General features: G+C 43.0%; 1 protein-coding gene across 3 annotated transcripts in view; it reads left to right on the forward strand.

Moving 5' to 3' along the window:
• The window catches only part of adcy8 (adenylate cyclase 8 (brain)), a 77,824-nt gene extending 59,138 nt beyond the window's left edge, over positions 1–18,686 (forward strand). For all 3 annotated transcript variants that reach the window (XM_069723195.1, XM_069723194.1, XM_069723193.1), the window contains 8 exons: positions 1,331–1,420; positions 2,624–2,796; positions 3,822–3,900; positions 8,315–8,473; positions 13,201–13,347; positions 14,464–14,556; positions 16,059–16,173; positions 16,688–18,686. In XM_069723195.1, coding sequence (XP_069579296.1) covers positions 1,331–1,420; positions 2,624–2,796; positions 3,822–3,900; positions 8,315–8,473; positions 13,201–13,347; positions 14,464–14,556; positions 16,059–16,173; positions 16,688–17,187 — 1,356 coding nt within the window. In that variant the 3' untranslated portion in view covers positions 17,188–18,686. The remainder of the gene's footprint in view (positions 1–1,330; positions 1,421–2,623; positions 2,797–3,821; positions 3,901–8,314; positions 8,474–13,200; positions 13,348–14,463; positions 14,557–16,058; positions 16,174–16,687) is intronic.
• The last annotated feature ends 4,251 nt before the right edge of the window (positions 18,687–22,937 follow it).

Raw genomic sequence — 22,937 nt, forward strand, 5'->3', positions numbered from 1 at the left:
GACCTCATCGACCCCAATTTACCTGATACGGCGGTTCTGTTCATCAGCGGGGGGCCGCCTGAAAGACACAAAAGATTGCTTAACTAAAGCGCATAAAACATGCTGCTAATTAAATTTTGGTGTTGCGAGGGCTCTGATTGCATCTCGCCGAGCACATTATACGACCCGGAGGCCTCGGTTCGCCGAGAAAAAAAAAGTGAGCTAATCAAAGAAAAACAAGGTGTAATCTCAGAGAGAGAAACCTTTGCACTGATGTGGAAAGCCTGGTGCAAATTAATGCAAATTTGAGACCAAACTGCAAACTACAAGAGTCACCGAAGACCAAAGTTCACGCAGGTGGGCTTTTTCAACGTGTAACCAAGACAACCGACTTTGCCCGCAGTGTAGTACCTTAAAAAGAAAAACATTAAAAAGTGTTAATGCTCTGATTATTACAAGTAGATTTTGTAGCGCAAAACTAAACGCTGTATTTCAGCCGAAGTTTCATACGATGTGCGGTCAAGAAGTTTAGCGACTCCACCGACAGCAACCCGAAACTGTTCTTGATTTAAATCTGCCCGCCAAACCCTTCAAAGTCGTATCGTTGTGCAGCACCGGCCGCTTGAAAAGCTTTTCTGCGATTTTCTGTACTGTTTCATAGCGGTGAACTTTCAGCTTAAACTTAATTACGGGGAACAAATTATTCAAAGTCGGTGCAAAGACGCGAAAGTGCCCGAATTTGCGTTTGGTAGTATGAACATGTTATTCCGTCTCAGAATGTGCTCATGCAGTCTGGGAACACACTTTTAAGGAGGCGGGGCCGCGAGGACAGAGGCCACTGAAGTGCCTTAAAAAAATACAAAGAAATACAGAAAACAAGTCTTGAAGTCTTTTTGCACTTTTCATAAAAGAAGCAAATCACATCGTTGGTTCTCAGGAAGCTTGATTTGAAATCCCGACACACCCAAAACAGAAAAATAGATTGTTTTGCAACGCTGTCAGCTTTTTGCAATTTAAAGCTAAATTACATGTTGTCCGTTTCGTTTTTGTTAACTTCAAACAACCCCCGAAATATGAAGTCCATCGCTTCTCTGAATAGCAGCTGCATCGAAATGTTAATTTATATGAAAATGTTTGCAGGGTTATTGCTTTGAGAAGGTCAGAACGCCGCGTTTACCCACCAAAAATCAGCCGTGAACGTCTTGACTCAGAACATCTTGAAAGATTAAAAATAAAACTGTACGGAGAGGGAATTGTTCGGAGGGTGGGGGTATTTTTCTACACTCATCCTGCATCGGTTTAACACTGTAACAACAACAATAATCCTCCCCCCTTGTCGGTCTCCTCGCAGCTGTGGTGCGACTTCGACAAGTCCGACACCTCAAGGAACCAGACGTACAACGAGTCGGCCTCCATCCCAGACATCTGCTTCTACCCAGAGGTACCGACTTAAAACAAAAACGAGTCAGAATCTCTTTTTTTTTTTTTTTTTTTTGCAGTCGGGTCCATCCACCATCTGTTGTGTTGTCGTTCCCCCCCCCCACCCCTCCCATCCCCCCTCCTCACTTCTGCGACAGCGGCAAAATGATGAATTAAACATCCTCGACATCTGCCGGCGCCCAGAGGGAGGTCTCGCCTCAGACAACGGGCGACTGATGGAGCCATCAGAACGTCACGGAGAAAAATATCCATTATGTTTGCTTTGCTCACACAAAACGCGGCTGATTGATGGACTCAATAAGGGAGCTGCATTTTTATAGCTCCGAGCTCGGGGAGGGGAGTTGAGTCATGCGTTTTTTGCCCGCGCGTATACATCACAAACTTATTTCCTCCCGAGGGGTCAGGAGAGTCTGATGTGTGCAAACAAGACAGACAGAAGAGGGATGGACTTTTCTTTTTTTGTTTTTTTTTTCTAGACGAGACAAAACCAGACTGGAATATTGTGTCCGACGCGGCGAAAGAGAAAATGTTTCTGACGAATCCGCGGCGGAGTTTTAATTTGAGTTTTATAAAGCGGCGTTCCACCAACTTTATACATAAAGTTCAGCTCATTAGTTTGTGATTTAATGATTTAACAGTGAAAGATGTTTCAGTTTGGACTACAAGTCGCTTCACCGGCTAAGAAGGATCCAACGAGGATGACTGCGACGCTCTTGAGTTGCATTATGGGAAAATGCGGGATTTACTGTTTTAGGTCAAAGATATCTGAACATCTGTTGTTTCGATTACTTTGTAAAATTGTTCCCTGAATTATTGACTAAAGATTGTGGGAATTCAATAAGAAATTGCTGGAATACCACTTAAAAAAAATAGTATTGTATATTTCACTTTGAATGCTAATGCCAGTATGCTAACAGGTATGTGATAATATCTAAACCATTTAAGCCTACGATTTAAGGCGCATTTGAGGGCGTGTCCAAATCCACTTTTTGCTACTCTGACAGCAGATAATCGGAGCACAAAGTGAGGCTCGTGGTACAAAAAGGAGGTTGTTACTGAGCCCCTTAATTAATCACAGGTGTGTTTTAGGTGTAACCTGAAATAAACCATTTTTATCGATTTTTAGTCGTAAGCCACATTTTAAATGTTTCAAATACAGGATAGACCTGGTGAACGTTGTCCATGTGTCTCCCGTCTCTCCCAGTATTTTGTATTCACGGGCGTCCTGGCGATGGTGACGTGCGCCGTGTTCCTGCGGCTGAACTCGGTGCTGAAGCTGGCCGTGCTGCTGGTGATGATCGCCATCTACTCGCTGCTGACCGAAGCCTTCTACACCTCGCTGTTCGTTCGCTACGACGCCGTACACAACAACACGGAGTGAGTGCCACTTTTTCTGCAGCGTCTGAAGTCCGTCTCCGTCCAGTCGACTCTCTTGATTAGGTTCTGTAGCATCTGCTGCGTATGGTTTTATTTGAAATGGAGGGCAGAGGTGAGAAAGTGCCTCCGTCGCGCTGACGAGGTTCAAACCAACATTATACGACAAGTAGTTCCGACCCAGCGATCTGATTGGTCGACTGTACCTTTGGACCATATTTCCGGTGGTGGAAAATAGAAAAAATATAGTAAAATGTTATTTGAGGGTGTAAATCAATTTTCTTTAAACTCTACCATTTTACAGTCTGACAATTTGTGTTGCGCTTTAAGTGTAACTTTTAAGTTCAGCTCTAAACTTTATCAAATGACCTGGATTTTTAACCAAGAAAATCTGCATAACCCCCCCACCTCCCACCCAATTTATGTTTATCCGTGGATGTCAGAGATTCTCAGGTCCTGCGTTGGTTTTCCTTCTGGCACCGCTACTTCCTAAAGACATCAAACCAACTCTCGCTGTCACGAGCTGATCCTTTGCACCGCAAAAACAAATTCTCTCTTTATTTTTTCCACTTGTTTTGGGAGTTTAGCTCTTTACTCCATAAAAAGAAAAAAAAAATGCCCGGAGCAGCATCTCTACATCTCCGTGAGCCGGTAATCCTCCGTGATTCTCAGATTAGCCGCAGATCCTGCACTACTTCTGATCCTCCTGCAGACCGAGCTGAAAACACGGAGTTATGGAGGTTTTTCCTTTTTTTTTCTTGTTTAACGTCAGGCCTCTGCTCTGTGTAACAAGCTGAACTGGCAGATTAGGAGGGTGGGAAAAAAAAACAGCAGCTTCTTTTTTATATCATGCTGCAGTTTATCTATTATAACATGTAGAATTAGATCATAGTAAGGACTGAGGAAAATGAGAAGCAGAGTGAAAACATTACTTTTAACATTGTCAGAATTACACCTTTTTTATTTTGCATCAGTGAAATGACAGAACCAAACACTAAAAGCTCTTTTCTCTCTTTTGGCTCCAACAGAAACTTCCTGGGAACCAAAGAGACGTCTTTGCTCCTGATGGCCATGTTCCTCCTCGCTGTGTTTTACCACGGCCAGCAGGTGAGACTTCAACAGTTTTTATCGGTAATCAGACTTTCACCATACGAGTAGTAGCTCATAAAGTTGATTTGCTGGTGTTTTCGGTTTTTCATTCCTGCCAGTTAGATTGGAGCTGTAAAAAGTAAGTGCAGTGTCCAAATTCCTTGGGGCAAGTTAAGGCTGTTGCCACATTTCTTTTTTGTTTTGCTTGATCAGCATCCATGTTTCCCGAAGGAAGCCCTGAAACAGCTGTTTCTTATTATGTGACGGGATTATTTTCAGATGGAGCGCCAGAAAATGAATAAGAAGGAGCGACTTTAGTGAGCAAAACAGAGATAACTGGTAGACAAACTTTTGTTGACTTTGAATTTCTTTGGAGAAGTTGAATGGGAGTCTATGGAGCAGGAGGCTTTTTGGAGCCGACCTCTAGTGGCACTCGGTGGTATTGCAGCTTTAGGCACTTCTGCATAGGCCTAAATTTTTAAACCCTGAAGCTACGAACACTTTTATTTACAAGTGTATGGTTTCGGCACATATGGCGCTTAATGCTGATTGGTCAAAAAGGCTGCTCCAAACCCGAGGTCTGAGGATGCAAACACTGGAAACAATTCTCTATGTAGCGTGGCCTGACTCATATTCCCTGCGGGGGGATTTTTGGGATCTGGGAACACCAAAATGAAAAACTGTGAGAAAATTCACTTTTCGGCTGAACTGTTTTGTTGTGCAAACAAGCTGTGACAAAAAGGGTTGCGTGTCAATGGCGCTTTAAGAAGTTACGAGGCCAAAAAAAATAAAAAAATAAATAAAAAGATTGGGCAGTGAGCCTTTTAATACCCAACAGCAGCAGTAGCAGCATTACCGCCGTAATAGCAGAGAAAAACATCCTGTCAGGGTTTATTGCTGCGTAATATGTGACCTGAGTGTTTCCCTCTGACAAAGCAGACCACTTCGTTTCAACACGTCCGATCCATTACACGAGCCGTTTTTCTTTTTATTTATCTTCTTTTTTTTTTTTTTATATAAAGATGCAGCCGGAGTCAGCAGCCCGAAGGAAACTGGTACCCCCCCCCCACACGCCGCTTTCATGCTCTCTCTATGGCAACCTTTGATCATGCAGTTCAGCGGGCCCGGCGTCGGCCAGAGATGGAGAGGGAGACGGCCCCACGTAATTGAAGGTCTTTTGTGGCCTCGGTGAATGTAGAAGGCAGCCGTGTTTGAAGTCATCTCGTGGCATATTGATTTTCTCTGGGTCAATTCGATCACTTGTTGGGCAAAGCGGAGACAATGACAGTGTGAGGCGCGTAAACGCTTGGAGCTCGTAGAAAGCCGTTCGAGCGTCGGGGCCGAGAGAAAAGAGTGCAAATAAATAAAAGATGCTGTTTACTCTCAGTGCAAAAAACGTGATCCTTTTCGTGAACTCTGCGCTTTTCATTTCAAATAACTTGTTGTTAAGGGTTTTTTTAGGGTTCGATATTTTACAAATCTGTTTTTTTGTTATCTTCTCATTATCGTAGATAAATCCAAATTCGGGATGACATTTTTTGTTCTGTTTCTTGATTTCTTCAATGTTTCCTTTTACAATGCTCTTTGCTAAACACTTGAAACAAAAAAAGCAGCAAAAAAAGCAAGATGTCGACGGCCAAAATCTGAACTCGAGGCTTCGTAACGACAGTTTACAAACCAAATGGGTGACGTTACTGTCGGTGACCGCTTGGGATTGACTCACTTTTGGAGCCAGCCTCTCAAGTGGCCATTTGAGGAACTGCAGTTTCTGTTTGGTAAAACACCACTGAAATCACCACCAGGTGTCAGCAAATCAAAACGGCAGTCTTAAAACTGTCTTGACCGAGTACTTGTACGCTGGAGGAGCTGAGATCCTGCAGAAACACGTGTTGATGAAGTATATCGAGGTCATAAATCAACGTATTAAGAAAAAGCTGAATGAAGCATCATCTGGATTTTGGCCTTTCAGTCTTTTGTAGCCATAAACTCGCAGCAGCGTCGTCCATTGTTAAGAAAATACATGAACACGGAGGGGTGCTGACACATTAGCGAGCGCCTCTTTCACACTCCGACAATAAAATCACACACTTTATGTGATTTTATTGTGTTGCGAAGAAGAGCCTACGAGATGAGAGGGATGGAGTGGGGACCGATTCACTCTTTTATTCTTCTTTGCAGCCTCTGTCATGACGAGCAACTCTCATTTAGTGCTTGTTAAATACGATTGTTAATTCTTCGCTTAACAAAAACACATTTTCCCCTCAATACGCTGATGCTCAAACACTCAGCGAGGCTTGAAAAATCCTCGATGAAAAGATGATTGGTGGGTAATTTTAATCTCACGGGGAAGGAGACTCTTCTCTCTAACTGTATTATTGTGCTTTTAACTAGAAATAAAACCAGTTAATGGATTCACTTCAGGAGTTTGTTTGACTAAGCTTAGAGGCTTTTTACATCATGATGACCTGATGAGGTCGTTGTTCACCGAATGTTGCGTCCCGTCGGAGCGGAAATTACAACATCAAACACGGTGAACGGCAAGCGTTTTAGTACAAATATGCAGAAAAAGCTCTTATTTTGAAATTATTACTTTGTTGTTGTTATTTTTTTTAAATCTAGTTTTCTGTTGAATAATTGTTTTTAAGATGCAGTGTGTGTGATTTAAGAAAATATAACCAGGCAGAGGTTCGAATATATTACTCATTAGTATATAATCATCTGAAACTAAAAATTGTTTTGTTTTCCTGAGCTTAGAATCAATCCTTCATATCTACGTAGGGGTCCTCTTCCACAGAGCTGCCACGTTTCTACAGGAGCCCAAAAGGGTCAAAACCAAACGGTGGAACTAAAGAGGGACTTTTTTGCGTTTTTCACAAGTTGCACAGCCACCGTCGATTCATGCACATCTTAAAAACGTTCTCCAAATGTCTCATATTGCCTAAAATACTTACTAAATGTAAAATATTCAAACCAGCAGCTGCAGTTGTAAAATAAATAAAGTGTGGTGAAAAGCGCAAAATTTCCCTCAAAAGTGCAGTGAAGGTGAAAAGAAGTCCTTGAAGAAGTACTTGCCATTTTTATTCACCTGGATTTTTGCCTTGTGTTTAATATCCTCTTATTCGAACCTTGGCTGTCAAATCAGAACATATAACTGGAGATTATCCTGCGGTAAACACGTGTGTGAGGTGACGGCAGCTCTCACGTCAAGTAAAATGTTGCACGGGGGAGGGAGGGGGGGAGGTACCAGGAGTAATTTTATTTTCTTCTCTCGTACTCGGAGGTACTGCGGAGGTCGCGTCGGTTAAAGACTGAGCGACCGCGTTCGTTCACCGGCCTCCGTCTTATTATTCTCACGCCAAAACGGGGTTCCCCGCAGGCTTCGCCTTCTTAATTAGAAAAACGACGGTTTTTTTTGTACTCACTCGTATGATTAAGCCACTAATTGATAGCACGATTAATCACAACAACTGTTTCTGCCGAACGGCAGACAGAGACGCTTCAATCCTCACAGGCCCTCGAAGTTAATTTTCAACATCAAGGATGATTTCTTTATTTTATTTTATTATTCCTCTCCTCCACAAGTACAAACTAAATGGTACCGACTTTTGTTTGGCTCTAATGTATTCAAATGACTTTGTATTAATTGTGCATTCAAAAAAGCAATTTGCGTTGCTTATCGGAGTCGTTTTCCCACACTTCAGATGGATCGTATTCTCGCGTTACATAATTGATCCGGCCTTTAACGGATTCTTTTAATTTAGCCGCTTGTTCCCGAATTGCGGCTTAGCCTTTTCCATCATCTAAATGACATGAACAACAGACTTTCCCCTGAAGTTTTGCTTAAATTTTTAAGTAACTAAGTAATTACCAAAGGCCCGTCTTTGGCTGAGGCCTGTCTGCAAAGCCTGGAAAGGGGTACGCACAAAATAAAAGAAAGGATCAGGGATTTTCTGGTTTCAAAGTAGCATCAAATATTTAGAGAAAAAAAAGAAGCTGGTGTGTATTTGTCCTGGTTGTTAAATAACCGAAACAAGGCAGATAAAAGTGATGAAAGACCAACTTAGTATACCTCTGAACTGTGTGTGAAATGCTTGCTAGCTTTTAATTTGAAAGGGACACAGGAAGTCGCGCCCATAGACGTCAGCACTTACTGTCAGACCTCCGACGTTAGAATATCTCAGAATATCTTCTCTGCATATGAAAGAGGGCAAGTTTTTGATCCTTGACAAAATGGCTTCTATTATAACTGAGTAATTTATCCCAATACCCCAAATGAATTACACAAATGTAAAACATCAAGTAATGCAAAATCACAAAGTTAGCACACTTAACATAGTTTATATATCAGAAACACCGAGATGTTACGGCGAGACTTCTAACTTTTTTTTTATTTGTTAAACATTTTCTGTGTTTTTTTTTTTTTTGTCTTCAGCTGGAGTACACGGCCCGGTTGGACTTTCTGTGGCGCGTCCAGGCCAAAGAGGAGATAAACGAGATGAAGGAGCTGCGAGAACACAACGAGAACATGCTGAGGAACATCTTACCGAGCCACGTGGCCCGACACTTCCTGGAGAAGGACCGGGACAACGAGGTGGGAATTTCTTTTTGGAAAAAATGATTGACTTTTTTTTTGTTTTTAAGGTATTATTATACTTAGTCTTGAAATTTTTTTGCCTTATTTTTTTCCATAAGTGTCTCCATCACTTATGGATCCAAGATCCATTCCAAGCGTAATTAAACCAGTTGGGAAGGCAGGAAATCTAATCTTAAGGAAAATTAAGGTTTATATCAAGTTTGATGTTATTGTTACCCGTTGGTTTGAGAAAGGTCGTTATTAAAGCCTCAAGTTCAGATTTTGTCCGGTGCCATCTTTGCTTGTTCAGAGCGGTTTGGAGCAGGAAGTGGCCATATTTGGACGAGATGGGGGAGGAGCCAGCTGGTGGATCTGACTGATCTGATTGGAAACCTAACGATACTACGCCCCGCCCACCGATAGCCGTAACCCGACTGCAGTGGTTGCAGTCGGGTTACGGCTATCGGTGGGCGGGGCGTAGTATCGTCAGGCCTGTCAATCAAACAGACACACTCCCCCAAAAATACGTCTTTCTGAGGCTTATTTTCTTTTGAGATGGACCTCCAGAAAAGTAATAAGGAGCGACTTTAGCTGACAACACCTAAATAACTCATGGAAAAATTTTATTGACTCGCTGAATGGGAGTCTATGGGGGCTTTTTGGAGCCAACCTCTAGTGGCACTCGGTGGTATTGCAGCTTAAGGCGCTTCCAGTGTCATTATTCAGACCCGGATGCTACGTCCACTTTAATATAGTCATTGATCTGAAATCATTGATACAGAAACATAAGACTTAAGTGTGGGACCTCTTTTTATTCAGCCGCTGATACGTACGAAGGTTAATGTTTTCGGTAACGGTCCACATCTAAAGCGCAGTTCTGACTCTGGAGCTCAATATTTTGAATTTTTTTTTTTTTTTTTTTTTTTTTTTAATAAAGCAGCACCTCCTTTGAGACATTTGCACGCTTCACCTCGTTTTTCCTCCATAGACCTGCTCCAAAATTAGTCCCTTGCGTTCATTACAATGCGTTCAACCAGCCTTGGCTTTCCAGGCTGCAAAAGAAAAGAAAAAGGCTGCGTAATTGCTTTTCAAAGAGCGTACAGAGATGAGAGGGAGAGAATCGGTTCATTCAGCCTAAAATCTGTGTCGAGTCGGAGACCCTTTTTTTTTTTTTTTTTTTTTTTTTGGGTGGCGTGCATTCGATTTGATTTTAATAACATGTTGTCAGTCAGCGGCGAAGAGGACATTGATTTATGTCTCCGTCGCTAAGGTGACTCAGCACAAAGTCAAACGGTCCGGTTTGTTCGCCTTAACCTCTGCAGCCCCGGTTCTTTTTTTGGTACTTTTTTTAATTTCCCCTTGAATGGAGCCGCTCTGCGCTTGTTTTTCAGATCCGACCCTGCTTGAACTTCACACGCGCTGCGAAATCTGTTTCCCCCAAAAAAATCATACTGCAGAGCTTCCAAATCCTTGAATGCAGTTTTTTTTTTATCAACTGTTGACCGGAGGCTCGAGTACAGCTGGTCTTGTGCTCATGTTGCTTCGCGGCGGCGGTTTTGGAGCTCAGTATCGATTGTTTGGCACTGAGGAGAGTTGGTGACAAAGGTGGACTGACCTCATCCTGTGCGACTGCAGCATCACCGGTATTATATCCGTGTTTTGATGATTTCACTCCTTTTGAGTTTAGTGGCAAATTAGCAGGCAGAGTAGTCCTTATGAAGCTATTGAAACATTTATGGGTGGGGCGGTAGATGCGTGTAGTACATCTGCGAGTCCACTAGAGGACAGCGTGTCAGTGGGTCATATGTAAAGGCTGGCTGACAACTTTGTGTTCCTCTGTAATGTGCTGCCAGCAATTAAGATAAAAGACGAGACACCATTTGGATGAATCTATTTAAATATCCAACACCAGGATATTGAGACATGAAAATGGCTTTTTCATGTATTTCTTTTTTTCCGATTCAGTAGATGACTGATGGTATTTGGTCGGAGGACACTTATCACGTGCCGGCGTGCGATCGCCGTATCGTCCTCGTGCGCCCTCCCTCGGTATCGACTCCTCCGATCTCCCAAAAACAAAAGGTGGAGCACCGGATGAATTATGAATGAGAGCTGATATCGTTCTGCTCCCGTGGCGGTTCCTAATTAAAAAGGACATGATTAAAAATGCATCCATTAGGATGGTTTGGGTCCTAATCACTCGTTACATTATTAATCAGGCTGTTTATTGTTCTGTGATTTAGATACCGCAGCACTGGTTTATTAATAAGGCTCCTCCACCCGCCGAAGAGGTTTTCAATGATCTGTGAAATTAATCGAGCTGAGTGGTATTTATTATCAACAGGTAGTTTTTGGATTATTTGCAATATTATTTGGGTTTCGGTGCCCTGCTCGAGGACGCATCGGCAGGATGTGAAGGTTGCCGGTTGCCTATTAATGAAGAAGTATATTCATTTCCGTCATTTGATTTTTTTTTCTGCTTGTAAAATAACATGCAAAGTAACTTCGCTACTCTTTTCGCTGCTGCTTTTTCTAACCTGGTGCCAATTGCCCACCGTGTGACCATGGCAACCGCAGAAACTACAAAGTACTATTGGAGGTTTCACTGAATTGAAGAGAAACAGTCAGAGTTGTAGGACAATAAACATATACGGTAGTGAGGTATCCAGATCCGAGTTCCAGACTAAATCAGAGCTATAAAAAAAAAAGATGAACTTCATCTTTGTCACGTGAAGAGTTGGAAAACCGTCTGTGGCAGATCAGAGTAGCTCTCAGGGGGAAAAAGGTTGGAGGACCCCTGACGTAGACAGTCACCACATCCCAACCGAAACTGAACAACTTGGAGATGACGAGGAGGAAGTTGTGTTCTACTTTTATTTGTTGTCTTTCTTTTCTACATAATAGAGAAAAAAAACAACCTTGTGAAGTTTGTTAAAGAGGCTCCACTTGCTGGAAGAAACCCCCAAATAAAACCTGACTTACGTGGTCGTAAAGAGAGACAGAGAACGACCAAGGAAGTCCAACTTTCACCAAGTTTCACTTTGTAGCTCTGAAGACATTCGACCGAGCTCGTTAAGTGCGGTTAACGTCAGTGAGGATGTCACGATTAAGTCGGTGTCTTATTTTCACAAGTGTGTAATTAAATGTAAAAGGCGAGCAGAATACAGAGAAGGAGAATGTATTATTAACTCGAAATGTTGAACTGTGTCTGGACCCTATGTTTACCTGCACATTAATAAAATACTCCCCAGAATGACACGTTGAATTACTGCAGGTTACATTAGTATGTGTGGACATGCTGTTTCATGTCAGCAGGGCCGGCTGCGCCGCTTTGGTCACGTGTCAACATTGCCCCCCGGTGGTGGAGACAATGTAGTGCAGCATACAATATGGTATCAACCCCGTCTGATACTACAGTACACGTGCTGAGCAACAAACAAGACTCTTCAAACCTCCGTTTTTTTTGGCACAGATACAAGAATGAATGTTTTTATTTTTTTTAAAGGTCCCCAATTTTATACTTTTGTTTTTTTATTTGCAGACTTGACATCCAAAATATCCAAAAACTATCAATATCGTTTAATATCTCCTTTCTTAAGTTCTTCAGCTCTACCTGGAACAGAAAGCTTTGTTTCTGCGTCTTTAAGACGTTTTGCGATCAACAACCCTCTCTTCTGATTGGCTGACTCTTTTCTGAGTGACACACCCCCAGGTCAACCACAAGCTTTCTTAGGTCTTGTAGCCGGCTAGCTCCGTAACAATATGACCGCTCCATGTTTTTTTTGTTTTTTTAGGTAGGTAGGTAGGTAGGTAGTTACTTTATTAATCCCCGAGGGGAAATTTTTTTTCGCTACAGAAGCATACAGAAGCAATAAGATAATAATAGAAATAATAGAATAAAATACTAGAATAGAATATAATAATAGATAAAATAAATAAAATAGCAGTAAGAAATATAAATATAAAATATACAATATAAAATGCACAGTTTATACAGTACATTATATATCTATATATATTATATACAAACAAACCAAGAACACAGTCAACATATATATATATACAGTACAATATATATCTATATATATTATATACAAACAAACCAAGAAACACAGTCAACAGTGTAATTGTACTGTGATGGATTTTGCCAGAGGTGAGTTATTATACAGTCTTATTGCGGTCGGCAGGAATGATCTCCTGTATCTGTCCTTGTGACAGTGGAGCTGGAGGAGTCTTTTGGAGAACGTCCTCCTCTGTCCCTGCAGCAGGTGGTGGAGAGGGTGGACAGGATTATCCAATATGGACAATAATTTGTTCAGCGTCCTCCTCTCCACCACCTTTTCCAGGATGTCCAGTTTACATAAAAGGTTGGTCAGTAGGTCGTGCTAAGGGTCAACATATGACATGAGAGTGAGTTTGTGACATCACAAACCTACAGAAGTCCAAACGGCACCGTTCCTAAAGACAGGCACATCTCCGTCGACAAAGCGTTTTAATTCCTTGACAGTATTATAAAATATTATAATTTATATGATTAAAAAAAAAAAAATTTTGTGTTGAGGTACTGTTTAAAAAATAATCATCAATCTGTAGTTAATCAAAAACTATTCATGAAAACATAAACTGCAATTTGACTCAAAACTCAAAACATCCTGAACTTCAAATAAATTCCACATTAACAAAAGCTTTTTATTTGAGAGAAATGTGACATACGAGGCTTCGCTTTGTGACGTCCGTCCCCACAGGAGCTGTACTCGCAGTCCTACAACGCCGTGGGCGTCATGTTCGCCTCCATCCCGGGCTTCGCCGACTTCTACTCCCAGACCGAGATGAACAACCAGGGAGTCGAGTGCCTGAGGCTCCTCAACGAAATCATCGCCGACTTTGATGAGGTGAGACGGCAGACTTTGAAGTACACCTACTACTTCTGCTTTTTAACTTCTGAGCGTGCGGTTGAAACGGCCTGCTGGAAAACAGAGAATCTGGGCTGTAAGAAAAAGATGTTTAAGAAATCTAAAACAACTTTTAGACAATTAAAAAATATTGACCACATCTTTAACATAAACTCGGTGTGTATAAAAAAAGCCGTCCCAAAACAAAAGTCACAGCTCTCCAACATCTTCCACACACGACTTGACTTAATCGATTAAATCTAGATTTGACACATCTGGCTAATTTAAAAGTTTAAATTCATCATATATTTCTAATACAGGGTTGAGTTACATCCTGACCTGTATTTATCAGCTCTGAATTCAAGCTCTCACATCAGAAGTGAATTTCAGGTAGATGAAAGAACTCCTCAGTAATTTTACTCCACGCTTCAGATTCAGTTTTGAACGTTCAGCCTGAAGTTTCCGTAAAAAAAGTCAAACTGCACATGTTTCGGTTTCCCCGTGGACAGACTGCAGTCGATGTCGACTTTTTTTTAATTTATTTTTTGACAGAAAATGTCAAAGTCTCCTTAATAAGAGCAGAGACAGATAAGACACCAGCTGCACTCCCTGCGCTGCCCCGGGCCAACGCTCACTCACTTTCAAACACTTCTTCCCTCAAAACACGAACCGGCGTCGGGGGGGAAGCCTCCTCCGGAGAGGCACGGAGTCAAGAGTGGCTCGTGAACGTCGGCGTCGGATAAGGAGAGCAGGACGGCTGTTTTTTAGGAGGCAAATTAGCACATAAGTAAATTCCGTTTGTACATGAATCTGAATAATTCAATCACATTCTTGTGAAAAAAATAATAATCAAATCCGTCCATGTTATTTTGGAAACCCGACGATACTACGTCCCGCCCACCGACAGCTGTAACCTGACTGCACCACAGGCCTGTCAATCAAACAAAACACCCCCTAAAATGATGTTTCATATGCAGAGTGGTTGAAGGTGGGATTACGTCGACCACAGATCGAGAGTTGGAGTCATTTCAAACTGTGGATGTTTTCAGAAAGAAGTTTTGCGTGATCAGAAAAAACAAAGCACTTATAGGTGTTTTGTAATTTTCTCCGTCCCAGCTGCTGGGCGAGGACCGTTTCCAGGACATCGAGAAGATCAAGACGATCGGCAGCACCTACATGGCCGTCTCCGGTCTGTCGCCTGAGAAACAGGTGAGAGCCTCCAAACTCATGACACATCAGGGAGTTATTTTTCCATATTGAAGTATTTTAGCGAATTTAGCCTCGTAGGATAAAAACTGTAAATGCTCTATATAACTATAGATTGTATTTGTTTTTTCTAAATATCTTAACACCAACCAAATTGTTCCTATACTATCCACTAGTAAAAAATGTTTTTGCCATTTCGTACCAAATTTTCCTACTTTACATCCACACTGACCTTCTTGTTTTAAAACATAACTTTTGCTACGTTTACTCAGGATTAAAATCCCATTAGCTTTTACCATTCGCAGCCTCTATGTGGTCGGCCCCTAAATAAATTCTCACTTTTTCAATGTGAATTTTACGTTTTATTTCACCTTTTTCACCCTAACTTTTGTCCACACACCTGCCTCAGTTGTTTCCATCAAATGTGTGCCCACTGACAGCGTTTGACGCATTAAGGGAACGTCTGTAAATATTTGCGTTGAGCGATTGTAAATTGTAGCCACAGAAAATAACCCGTTACGCTCTCCCCCTCTAAACTGCATGAAAAACTAAAGATTTGCACCATCATTTCTGAATTTTACAAAAAAGTATCGTTCAGAAAGTGCTGTAGAAAGTCTGTGAACGATACCGAGCCCTAACACTCCTCTATCATGTTGTTACATAAAGATCTCTGACATCAAACACCCACTGACTGTCACATCATCAATCAATGAGCTGAATGTGTCACACATTATTAGAGCATGTTGTGGATGAATTATATACCCAAGGTGACGATGAGGAGGACTCAGTTAGATGACAAAAGTGAGTCAATGTCTTGTGACTTTTGAGCCCCAGCAGGGCCAAAACTACAAACTTTAGATTTTTGAAACTTTTTGTTCCACATAATAAATCTCTCAAATGCATCAAGAGTTACTTTTAAACAAGACGTTTTTCAAAAATTTGTAAATACCAGCTAAAGGTTGTGAAATCAAGACGAAGAAACTAACCAGTGGCAACTTTCGAATGTGTTGCGTTTTCATACCCAACGTGAGGATTAACGCTGGTGTAGTTACATAGTCTGTGCACAGCCTTTAGTTTTAGTCATGATTTCCATATCTGTTAGGGAAACATCACCAAAGTCAAGAGGCCACCTGGCACTGCTGGGACTAAAACGTCCCAGCAGCATCAAATTGCGTTGCAGTTGAGTATTTGTCGAACACATTCATTTTAATAAGGCCGTTTCTTACTGTCTAATTGAGAATTTCCAGGCTGAAGTAAATATTGTAATATTTTATTATTTCGCTTTTCTCACATCTCACTCTGCCCTGGTGATGGGGGGCAGAAAGACTTATTGCGTCTTAAAATGTTCTCCCTGCTTGTCCCTCATCCGTACAACCCACGAGTGATCGATTCCCGTCGTCGTGTGGAAATTGGTCACCTGAAATATAGGAGTAAGGTCTTCGGTGACTTCCTGAGGTCCGGGTGACTCAGACTCTTCTCTGCTCTTCTTCCTCGGACTCTCGCAGCAATGTGAAGATAAATGGGGTCACCTGTGCGCGCTGGCCGACTTCGCCATCGCCCTCAACGACAGCATCCAGGAGATCAACAAGCACTCCTTCAACAACTTCGAGCTGAGGATCGGTAAGAGCTTTGTGTGTCGTTCGGCAGATTTATACTTACGAAACATGACACTCATACAGTTTCATGTGTTTTCTTTTCATTAGAGTCAGTAAAGTGGTTCATATTTGGTGATGTTTTTTTAAAAAAAACATTACAAACAGAAAGAATTAAACATAGACAATGGGGTGACCGTTGGTATTGATGTAGGGCGAGAAACTTGGGAGTTGTCAACGCGCTGTCATGTTGGAGAATCCCGTTGCCATGGCGCCACAGTTCAGGCGGTTTTGCGGTCAATGTTTTCCCCTCAAGACCCTCAGAAGGTCGCAGTTTTCTGCCCTCTCCATCACAGTGTGTAAACTATAACATGAACTGTGAACTTTTAATGTATATAATCATAAAAACCAGATGAAATCAAGACACAAAAAAAAAAAAAAATTATTGATTTGATGTCTTCAAATCCAAAACAAGTGTCTCAGAGGACCGATCTCTAACAGTCCTCTCCCTAACGACTGCTCCACCTGTGTGTCTGCGGCAGGTATGGCTCACGGCTCCGTGGTGGCGGGCGTGATCGGTGCCAAGAAGCCGCAGTACGACATCTGGGGGAAGACGGTGAACCTGTCCAGCCGGATGGACAGCACCGGTGTGAGCGGCAAGATCCAGGTGCCCGAGGACAACTACCTGATCTTGAAGGAGCGCGGCTTCGCCTTCGAGTACCGCGGCGAGATCTACGTGAAGGGCATCAGCGAGCAGGAGGGCAAGATCCGAACGCACTACCTGTTGGGCCGCGTGCAACCCAACCCGCTCATCATGCAGCCGCGCAAGATCACCGGCCAGTACTCGCTGGCGGCCGTCGTGCTCGGCCTGGTGCAGTCGCTCAACCGGCAGAAGCAGAAGCAGATCCTCAACGAGAACAACAACTCGGGCATCATGAAGGGCCACCACCACTACAACCGGAGGACGTTGTTAGCGCCCGGATGCTCCGAGGTGGGAGGGGGCCATCACGCCGAAACGCCCGATAAGACCGAGCTGCCCTGAAGAGCAGGCTGGAGTTTTGTTTGGTTTCCGCGCAGAGTTCTCCGAGGCAGAGCTGCTCCCTCAGGCAAGAAGTAGTCCCAGTGGTTGAGTTTAAACCTCAGTGGGTGAAGCTAAAGCGCAACGCAAGCGCATTCACGAAAGTTCGTTGGGAGTTGTTGCAGTTTTAGCTTCATCGTAACTGGAAGCGTAGACCGGTGTCAGTCCCTAATTTACCGTCCGTACTCCTGTTTTTCTTTTCCTCAGAAACTAGAACGAGTTTAATTTCCTGCTCACCAAATGTTTTTTCTCAGTTGGACGAACAACAAATCAACAAGAAGTCTGTAGGCAGGATTAAGGTCAGGGATGTTCCCTACCAGAGCGAGAGCACTTGCCCAACAAGAAGTGTGGCTAAGATGGATAGAGCTTCCTAAAGTGTGGCGTCAACACAACTAATAGCTTGATTACGAGTTGTTCGGGGCAAAATGAAACCTCCTCCTGGGTTTGGTTCTATGGAAAGGTGTTCTGAAGGCTTTGAAGCCTCGCAAAGGTGCCGGATCTCAACGTGTCGGAGCTCGGGCACGTTTGAACAACGACCTGCTTCGCAAACGCCGGCTGGGTACCGATCAAATGGCGGCAGTGCTTGCAACATTTAGATCAATTTACCAGTCCTACAGAGGTCTCGCTCGCTCATGACTGGATCGCAAGTGTGGAGTTTGTTTCGTGATTTGTGAAATGAGCGAGGACAGGAAACGATCTGATGTTACAAATTTTCACCTCGCAAATTGCAAAGAGGTGAATCGGGCGTGTGAGGGTTTGGATGACGAGGTTGGGTGTAAAAATGGGTACGAAGAAAAACATGAACGCTGTCCGAACGGGAATCCACACAAGCACTGATGAGCCAAAACATCATGACCGCCGAAAAAGTCTGGAAGACTTCCGAAGTCGCCCGGTCGCATCGGACGCTTCCTTTAAAGTCCTGTAAGTTTGGAGTTGTCCACGTGGGTCCGACTTGTTCCAAAAACCTTGGCCAACACTCCGCTGCCGGTTCGTGGTTAATCCCTTTCTCGGACCGCTTCGGCACTCGCGGCTTCTGACTGGAAGTGTCCACAAGGTTTCCGAGGTTTCCCCGTTGTCTGACCGTAAGAATTCGGCCTTTGACAGTTTCTCAAGTCGTTACGCGTCCGAGACGTCCGCAGACCTTTGACGAGCGCCTCTGAGGCAAGATGTTCGGTATCTGTGAGCGGTCGTAAAAGGTTTTTGGCTCATGAGTGCCTGTGTCCTCGTCCCCTTACGTTCAACACGTTGCGTCCTCGGAGGTACCCTTTCTCAGTTTTTGAACCACTACCAGCGCTACGGAGCGACGTTTTACGGTGTGTCTTCCCATTTTGGTTTTGTTCTCAGACGTACGTGCATGCGGGCGATGTCGCTTTTCACACTCATCAACAGATCGGCAGGTGACTGTTACGCACCAAGAGACGAAAGCCCCTCCCTCCAACCTCCCCCCTCCCCCGAAAGGCTGTAAACCACGCGACGGTTCACGCTTCGACTTCCGAAGTTTCGTTCGACCTCCAGGAGACACGCGCTGCATTTTAGGTGAGAAACACTGAATGTAAACAGGGAACTTTGTTTACAGAGCATCTTTGAGCTTACAAGCCGAAGGGGAAGGCGGGCTATCCGGTTGATGAGATTAGCGGGTTACGAGGCTACCCGGATGAGGTTCAGGTCAAACTAGTCGGGAAAACTAGCCTGCTGATCTTTACAACGTCATGAATGTCATGTTACAATGAATGAAGTCACATGTTTTCATCAAAGTCACTTCCTTCCATTAAATCTAGGTTTTACCTAGTCATTCAAAATAACAAAGAAAAAAAAATATATTCTCTGGCTCCTCCCACTGTCGTTTAACTCAACCAATGAGATTATTTCTGCCTCCTGAACATCTCTGCTTTCGATGAATGTCTGAAGGAGTGAGACTTTACTTCGGAGGAGGAAGATGGAGGTGGTGGTGGTGGTGGTGGTGGAGGTGGTGGAAGTAGGGGAGGGACTGGACGGGACCACTGCGTTCTGTTTCCACCCGTCCTCATCTGTTCGATGTCTGTTCCACCGATCCCCCTGCCGACTCTCCGACGCTCCTCCTGTCGTTTCCCCTTTTTACGTCGCCCGGCCACCCACCCACTCCCCCCCTCTCCCCCCTACCCCAAAAAAAAACCCAGAAACCCCCGTCCCGCTCTGACCCTCGCCCGGTGTCAATGTTTCTTTTTTGTATTTCTTTTATATATGAGAACACAATAAAAAGGGGTCTAATTTTTTATATAAGACACGTGTCTGGTTGCCTTTTTTTTTTTTTTTTTTTTTTTGGTCGCATTTTCACAGCTCGTCTGATCATCGAGGTTCGATCGGAAGGAAGGAAACATTTTACTCAATGCTTTTGAGTTATTTTAGGAATATTCCAGCAGTGAGATCCTGCCGTGCACCTGTACCATCGCTGCATCACGGTGAGTAGTTAAACTCCTGACAACAGGTTCCTTCGTTACCACAAACAATTACATGGCAGTTTATTTTGATCCCAGAGAAACCAATAGTGCTGGTTCTGGCCTATTGTGGATTAGTTCACCAGTATTTCTTCATTGTATTGTAAAAGTTCGATTGAAAACTGCAGCTGGTTTTGGGAGTCGCGAAGCCACGCTGTCATTTTTTAACGGCTAAACTTTCATGCTGCGATCAAATGGGGTCGTTTAGTGTGTACGCGAGACGGGTCCAGAAGAATGGGACTCATCGGAAATTTCCGCAAGCCTCGAGTTCACGAGTTGGGACGTGTTTGTTGACGTTTACGGAAAAAGTCAAGAGGCGACGGAAGTTCATTTTCGGTTGGATGTTAAGCTAATATATCGTAATCTTAGTCACGTCATCGACATGAACCAGTGGGAGAGTTAGAAAGTATTTATGTGTGCATTTTTCAAAAACATTATTGTAATCCATTGATCAGACGGGTTATAAAAACAACATCCGACTCCACCTCCACGCCGGAGGAAGAACTCCGCCTTCCTCTTCGTAAAAAAAAAAAACAAAAAAAAAAAAAAGCTTTTGATGAATCACATCGGCAGACGAGTGCGACGAGAGGGAGCCGGAGACGGATCCAGACAGCTGCTGGATGATCCCGAACCAGCTGGGCTCTGAGCCGACGGTTGATTATCTCCGTCAGATTTGATCGTCTGGACGGTTCGTCTGCAGATGAGAAGCTTCGCTCCGAGCCGTATCGATCGCGTTAATCGAGACAAAAGGCCGACAAACGGCCCCTCAGGTGGTCCTGAGATGGAGAGAAGGTGTCTTCAATCAGCTCGTCACGGGACTCCACCGACGTCAGACTCGCGCACCTGCTTCCTGTTAGCCCATCAGTTTCCTGAGTATTTATAAGAGCTCGTTTCCACCCGCTCGTCCCCCTAAAGCGCTGCACCTCTCTGGATGTCTGCATTTCAGTTCCTGCGTTCCCGTTGCGTCAAAGAACATCTTGAATTTAAGACGCGTGTTGAATTCAAATTGATAAATATCAAGACTCTTAAGTTTGGCTTGAACCTTCAATCTGCGAAAACTTAAAGCAAAGAATTGAACCTGCTTCCTGTGCGAAGGGGAAAACCGTCGGCACACTTTAATGTGCAACTCAGAAATCGACCACAAAGCAGACGATCAACATAATCAACCGGCAGCAAAATAAAGAAAATGAAAAGCGCATAAACAGAATAGAAATACGCAAAAGAAAAAAAAAAAAAAGTTTCTTCTCGATTAGTATTTTGTTTTGTGGGTCAAACTTTTGTTGGCCGTCGTTGTTCCCAGACTCCCAGTACACTTTTCTTCTTTCTTTTTTTCACAGCAGACATTTCCACTAGTCGTTGTGCAGGAAGCTCACCGGTGTGTTTGATGACGGCTCTGCTCCACCTGTTGGAGGGCCGGCTGTTGTTGCAGGCTGCTTCCCTGTCAGCGATTACTGGAACACTTCATAGAAGTGAAACCTGTTCAGTACCTGCAGCAACAAGTCAAAATGTCTGCCAAAGACGAGGCAAAATCACACTTCTTTGTATTTTGTTTTTTTGGCCACCTTGTATTTGATCTGTGGCTGCTTTCTCAGTTGACTTAATTGCCTCTGATCTTCAGTTAAGACGACGAGAGGAAGAAACTTGCAGAAAAGTCACTAAAATAGTGCAAATAATGGTTTGACTTCATGTTTATTCTCACTATCAACAGATATAAATATCCAGTATTACATGCATTCTCTGCAAACTGATATATGCTGGAGCTCTGCTCGTTTAAAAGCCGTTTTGGTAAAAGTCTCCTCCTAAATTTGATGTCAAATGCTGCTTTGTTTAAGAGACATTTTCATTTATAGATTTAAGTTGAGATTTTTGGTGGTATCTTTTACATATCTAATAACCACAACTTCCCCCAGTTCAAATCTTTGTTGCATGTCTCCCCATTTACTGATTTTGAGAAATCTACAACAAATAGGAAAGAAAAAAAGAAAAATATGTTATTGGTTTACAACTGGAACAATTCTCTTCATGCATAAATGAGTTGAACACATTAGAGGAGATGAGCCGAGCGGCAGACAGAGACACGTTGTAGTGTGTACAAACATCCACTTGGTGGCAGCAGATTCCCAGTCAGACTCCTGCAGTGAGCTCTCAGCCTCAGGTGGATAAACTGTACCGAGTACATGAAGCGTTACTGTATGTAGATATACTGTATATTCATCATCCTTCTGTGGCTGCGGGAATATTTCACTCCTTTCATCTGTTGTCGCGTCATCCTCATTCCTGAGAAGGCAGTTCAGGACGGCAGAGAATCATCTACACAGATTTAACATGTAAAAACAGGAAACTAGTCAGGACACGATATTAGAGTTTATAGAACATTTTAATCAATGGCAACACATGCAGTGTTTCACATAACAACACATATAAAGGAACATTTAAAAATATAGAAAAGAAACGAGATGCATAAGAACAGATCAAATTAAACACAAATACAGTTAAAATATAAAATAACTTGGACAGTAAGAACATGATGCCTCCAGCCTTTTTTTTGTGTGTCTGAGTGCAGATTGAAGGTTTCTTATTTGTCTCCATCGGTATCTTTTAAAGCTGCATCAAGTGATTTATGACCACTAGGGGTCAGTAGATAACATAAGTGTCCTTCAGGCAAAATCTTGAACGACATCAAGAGATATATGAAGATATTTATGTCATATATATATATAAATATACACGTTTGAGTCTGTAAGTCACCTTCTCTGGAGACCCCGAAGATCTACGGTTCGAATCCACATGTGGACAATTACAACTGGTCAACAATGTTGGTAATGTGTTCATTTGCTTCTCATCTTCTACTGCTTGCAGTCTGGACCCCGATCATTACCGCTAGCGGTATATATTTACAGTATATGTTTCTGGGCAGTGCAGTGGTCCACCGTCGCCTCACAGCAAGAATGTCCTGGGTTCGAATCTTGAAAGTTAAAAATAATCTATTTTTTTAACGATTTTTGACATTTCAACATTTAACAGTTGCACACTGCAGCTTTAAATTTTTCCTCCCGCTCTTCTCTCTCTGCTTTGAAAGTGGTCTTGAGAATTAGAGACGTAATTTGCGGATAAATCAGTAAATGAAAACGGATGGACTCAGAACATCTGACCGCCGCGACGGACGGTGACAAACAAACGCTGTGCGTTCGGGAGAGATTTATCGTTTCTCTCAGCCCGTATGGATTTTCTGTTAGACAT

This window comes from Brachyistius frenatus, unplaced genomic scaffold (genome assembly GCF_029030835.1).
Source record: "Brachyistius frenatus isolate BFR_SWC_R1_liver_20210118 unplaced genomic scaffold, ASM2903083v1 Contig_319, whole genome shotgun sequence".
Taxonomy (NCBI): Eukaryota; Metazoa; Chordata; class Actinopteri; family Embiotocidae; genus Brachyistius; species Brachyistius frenatus.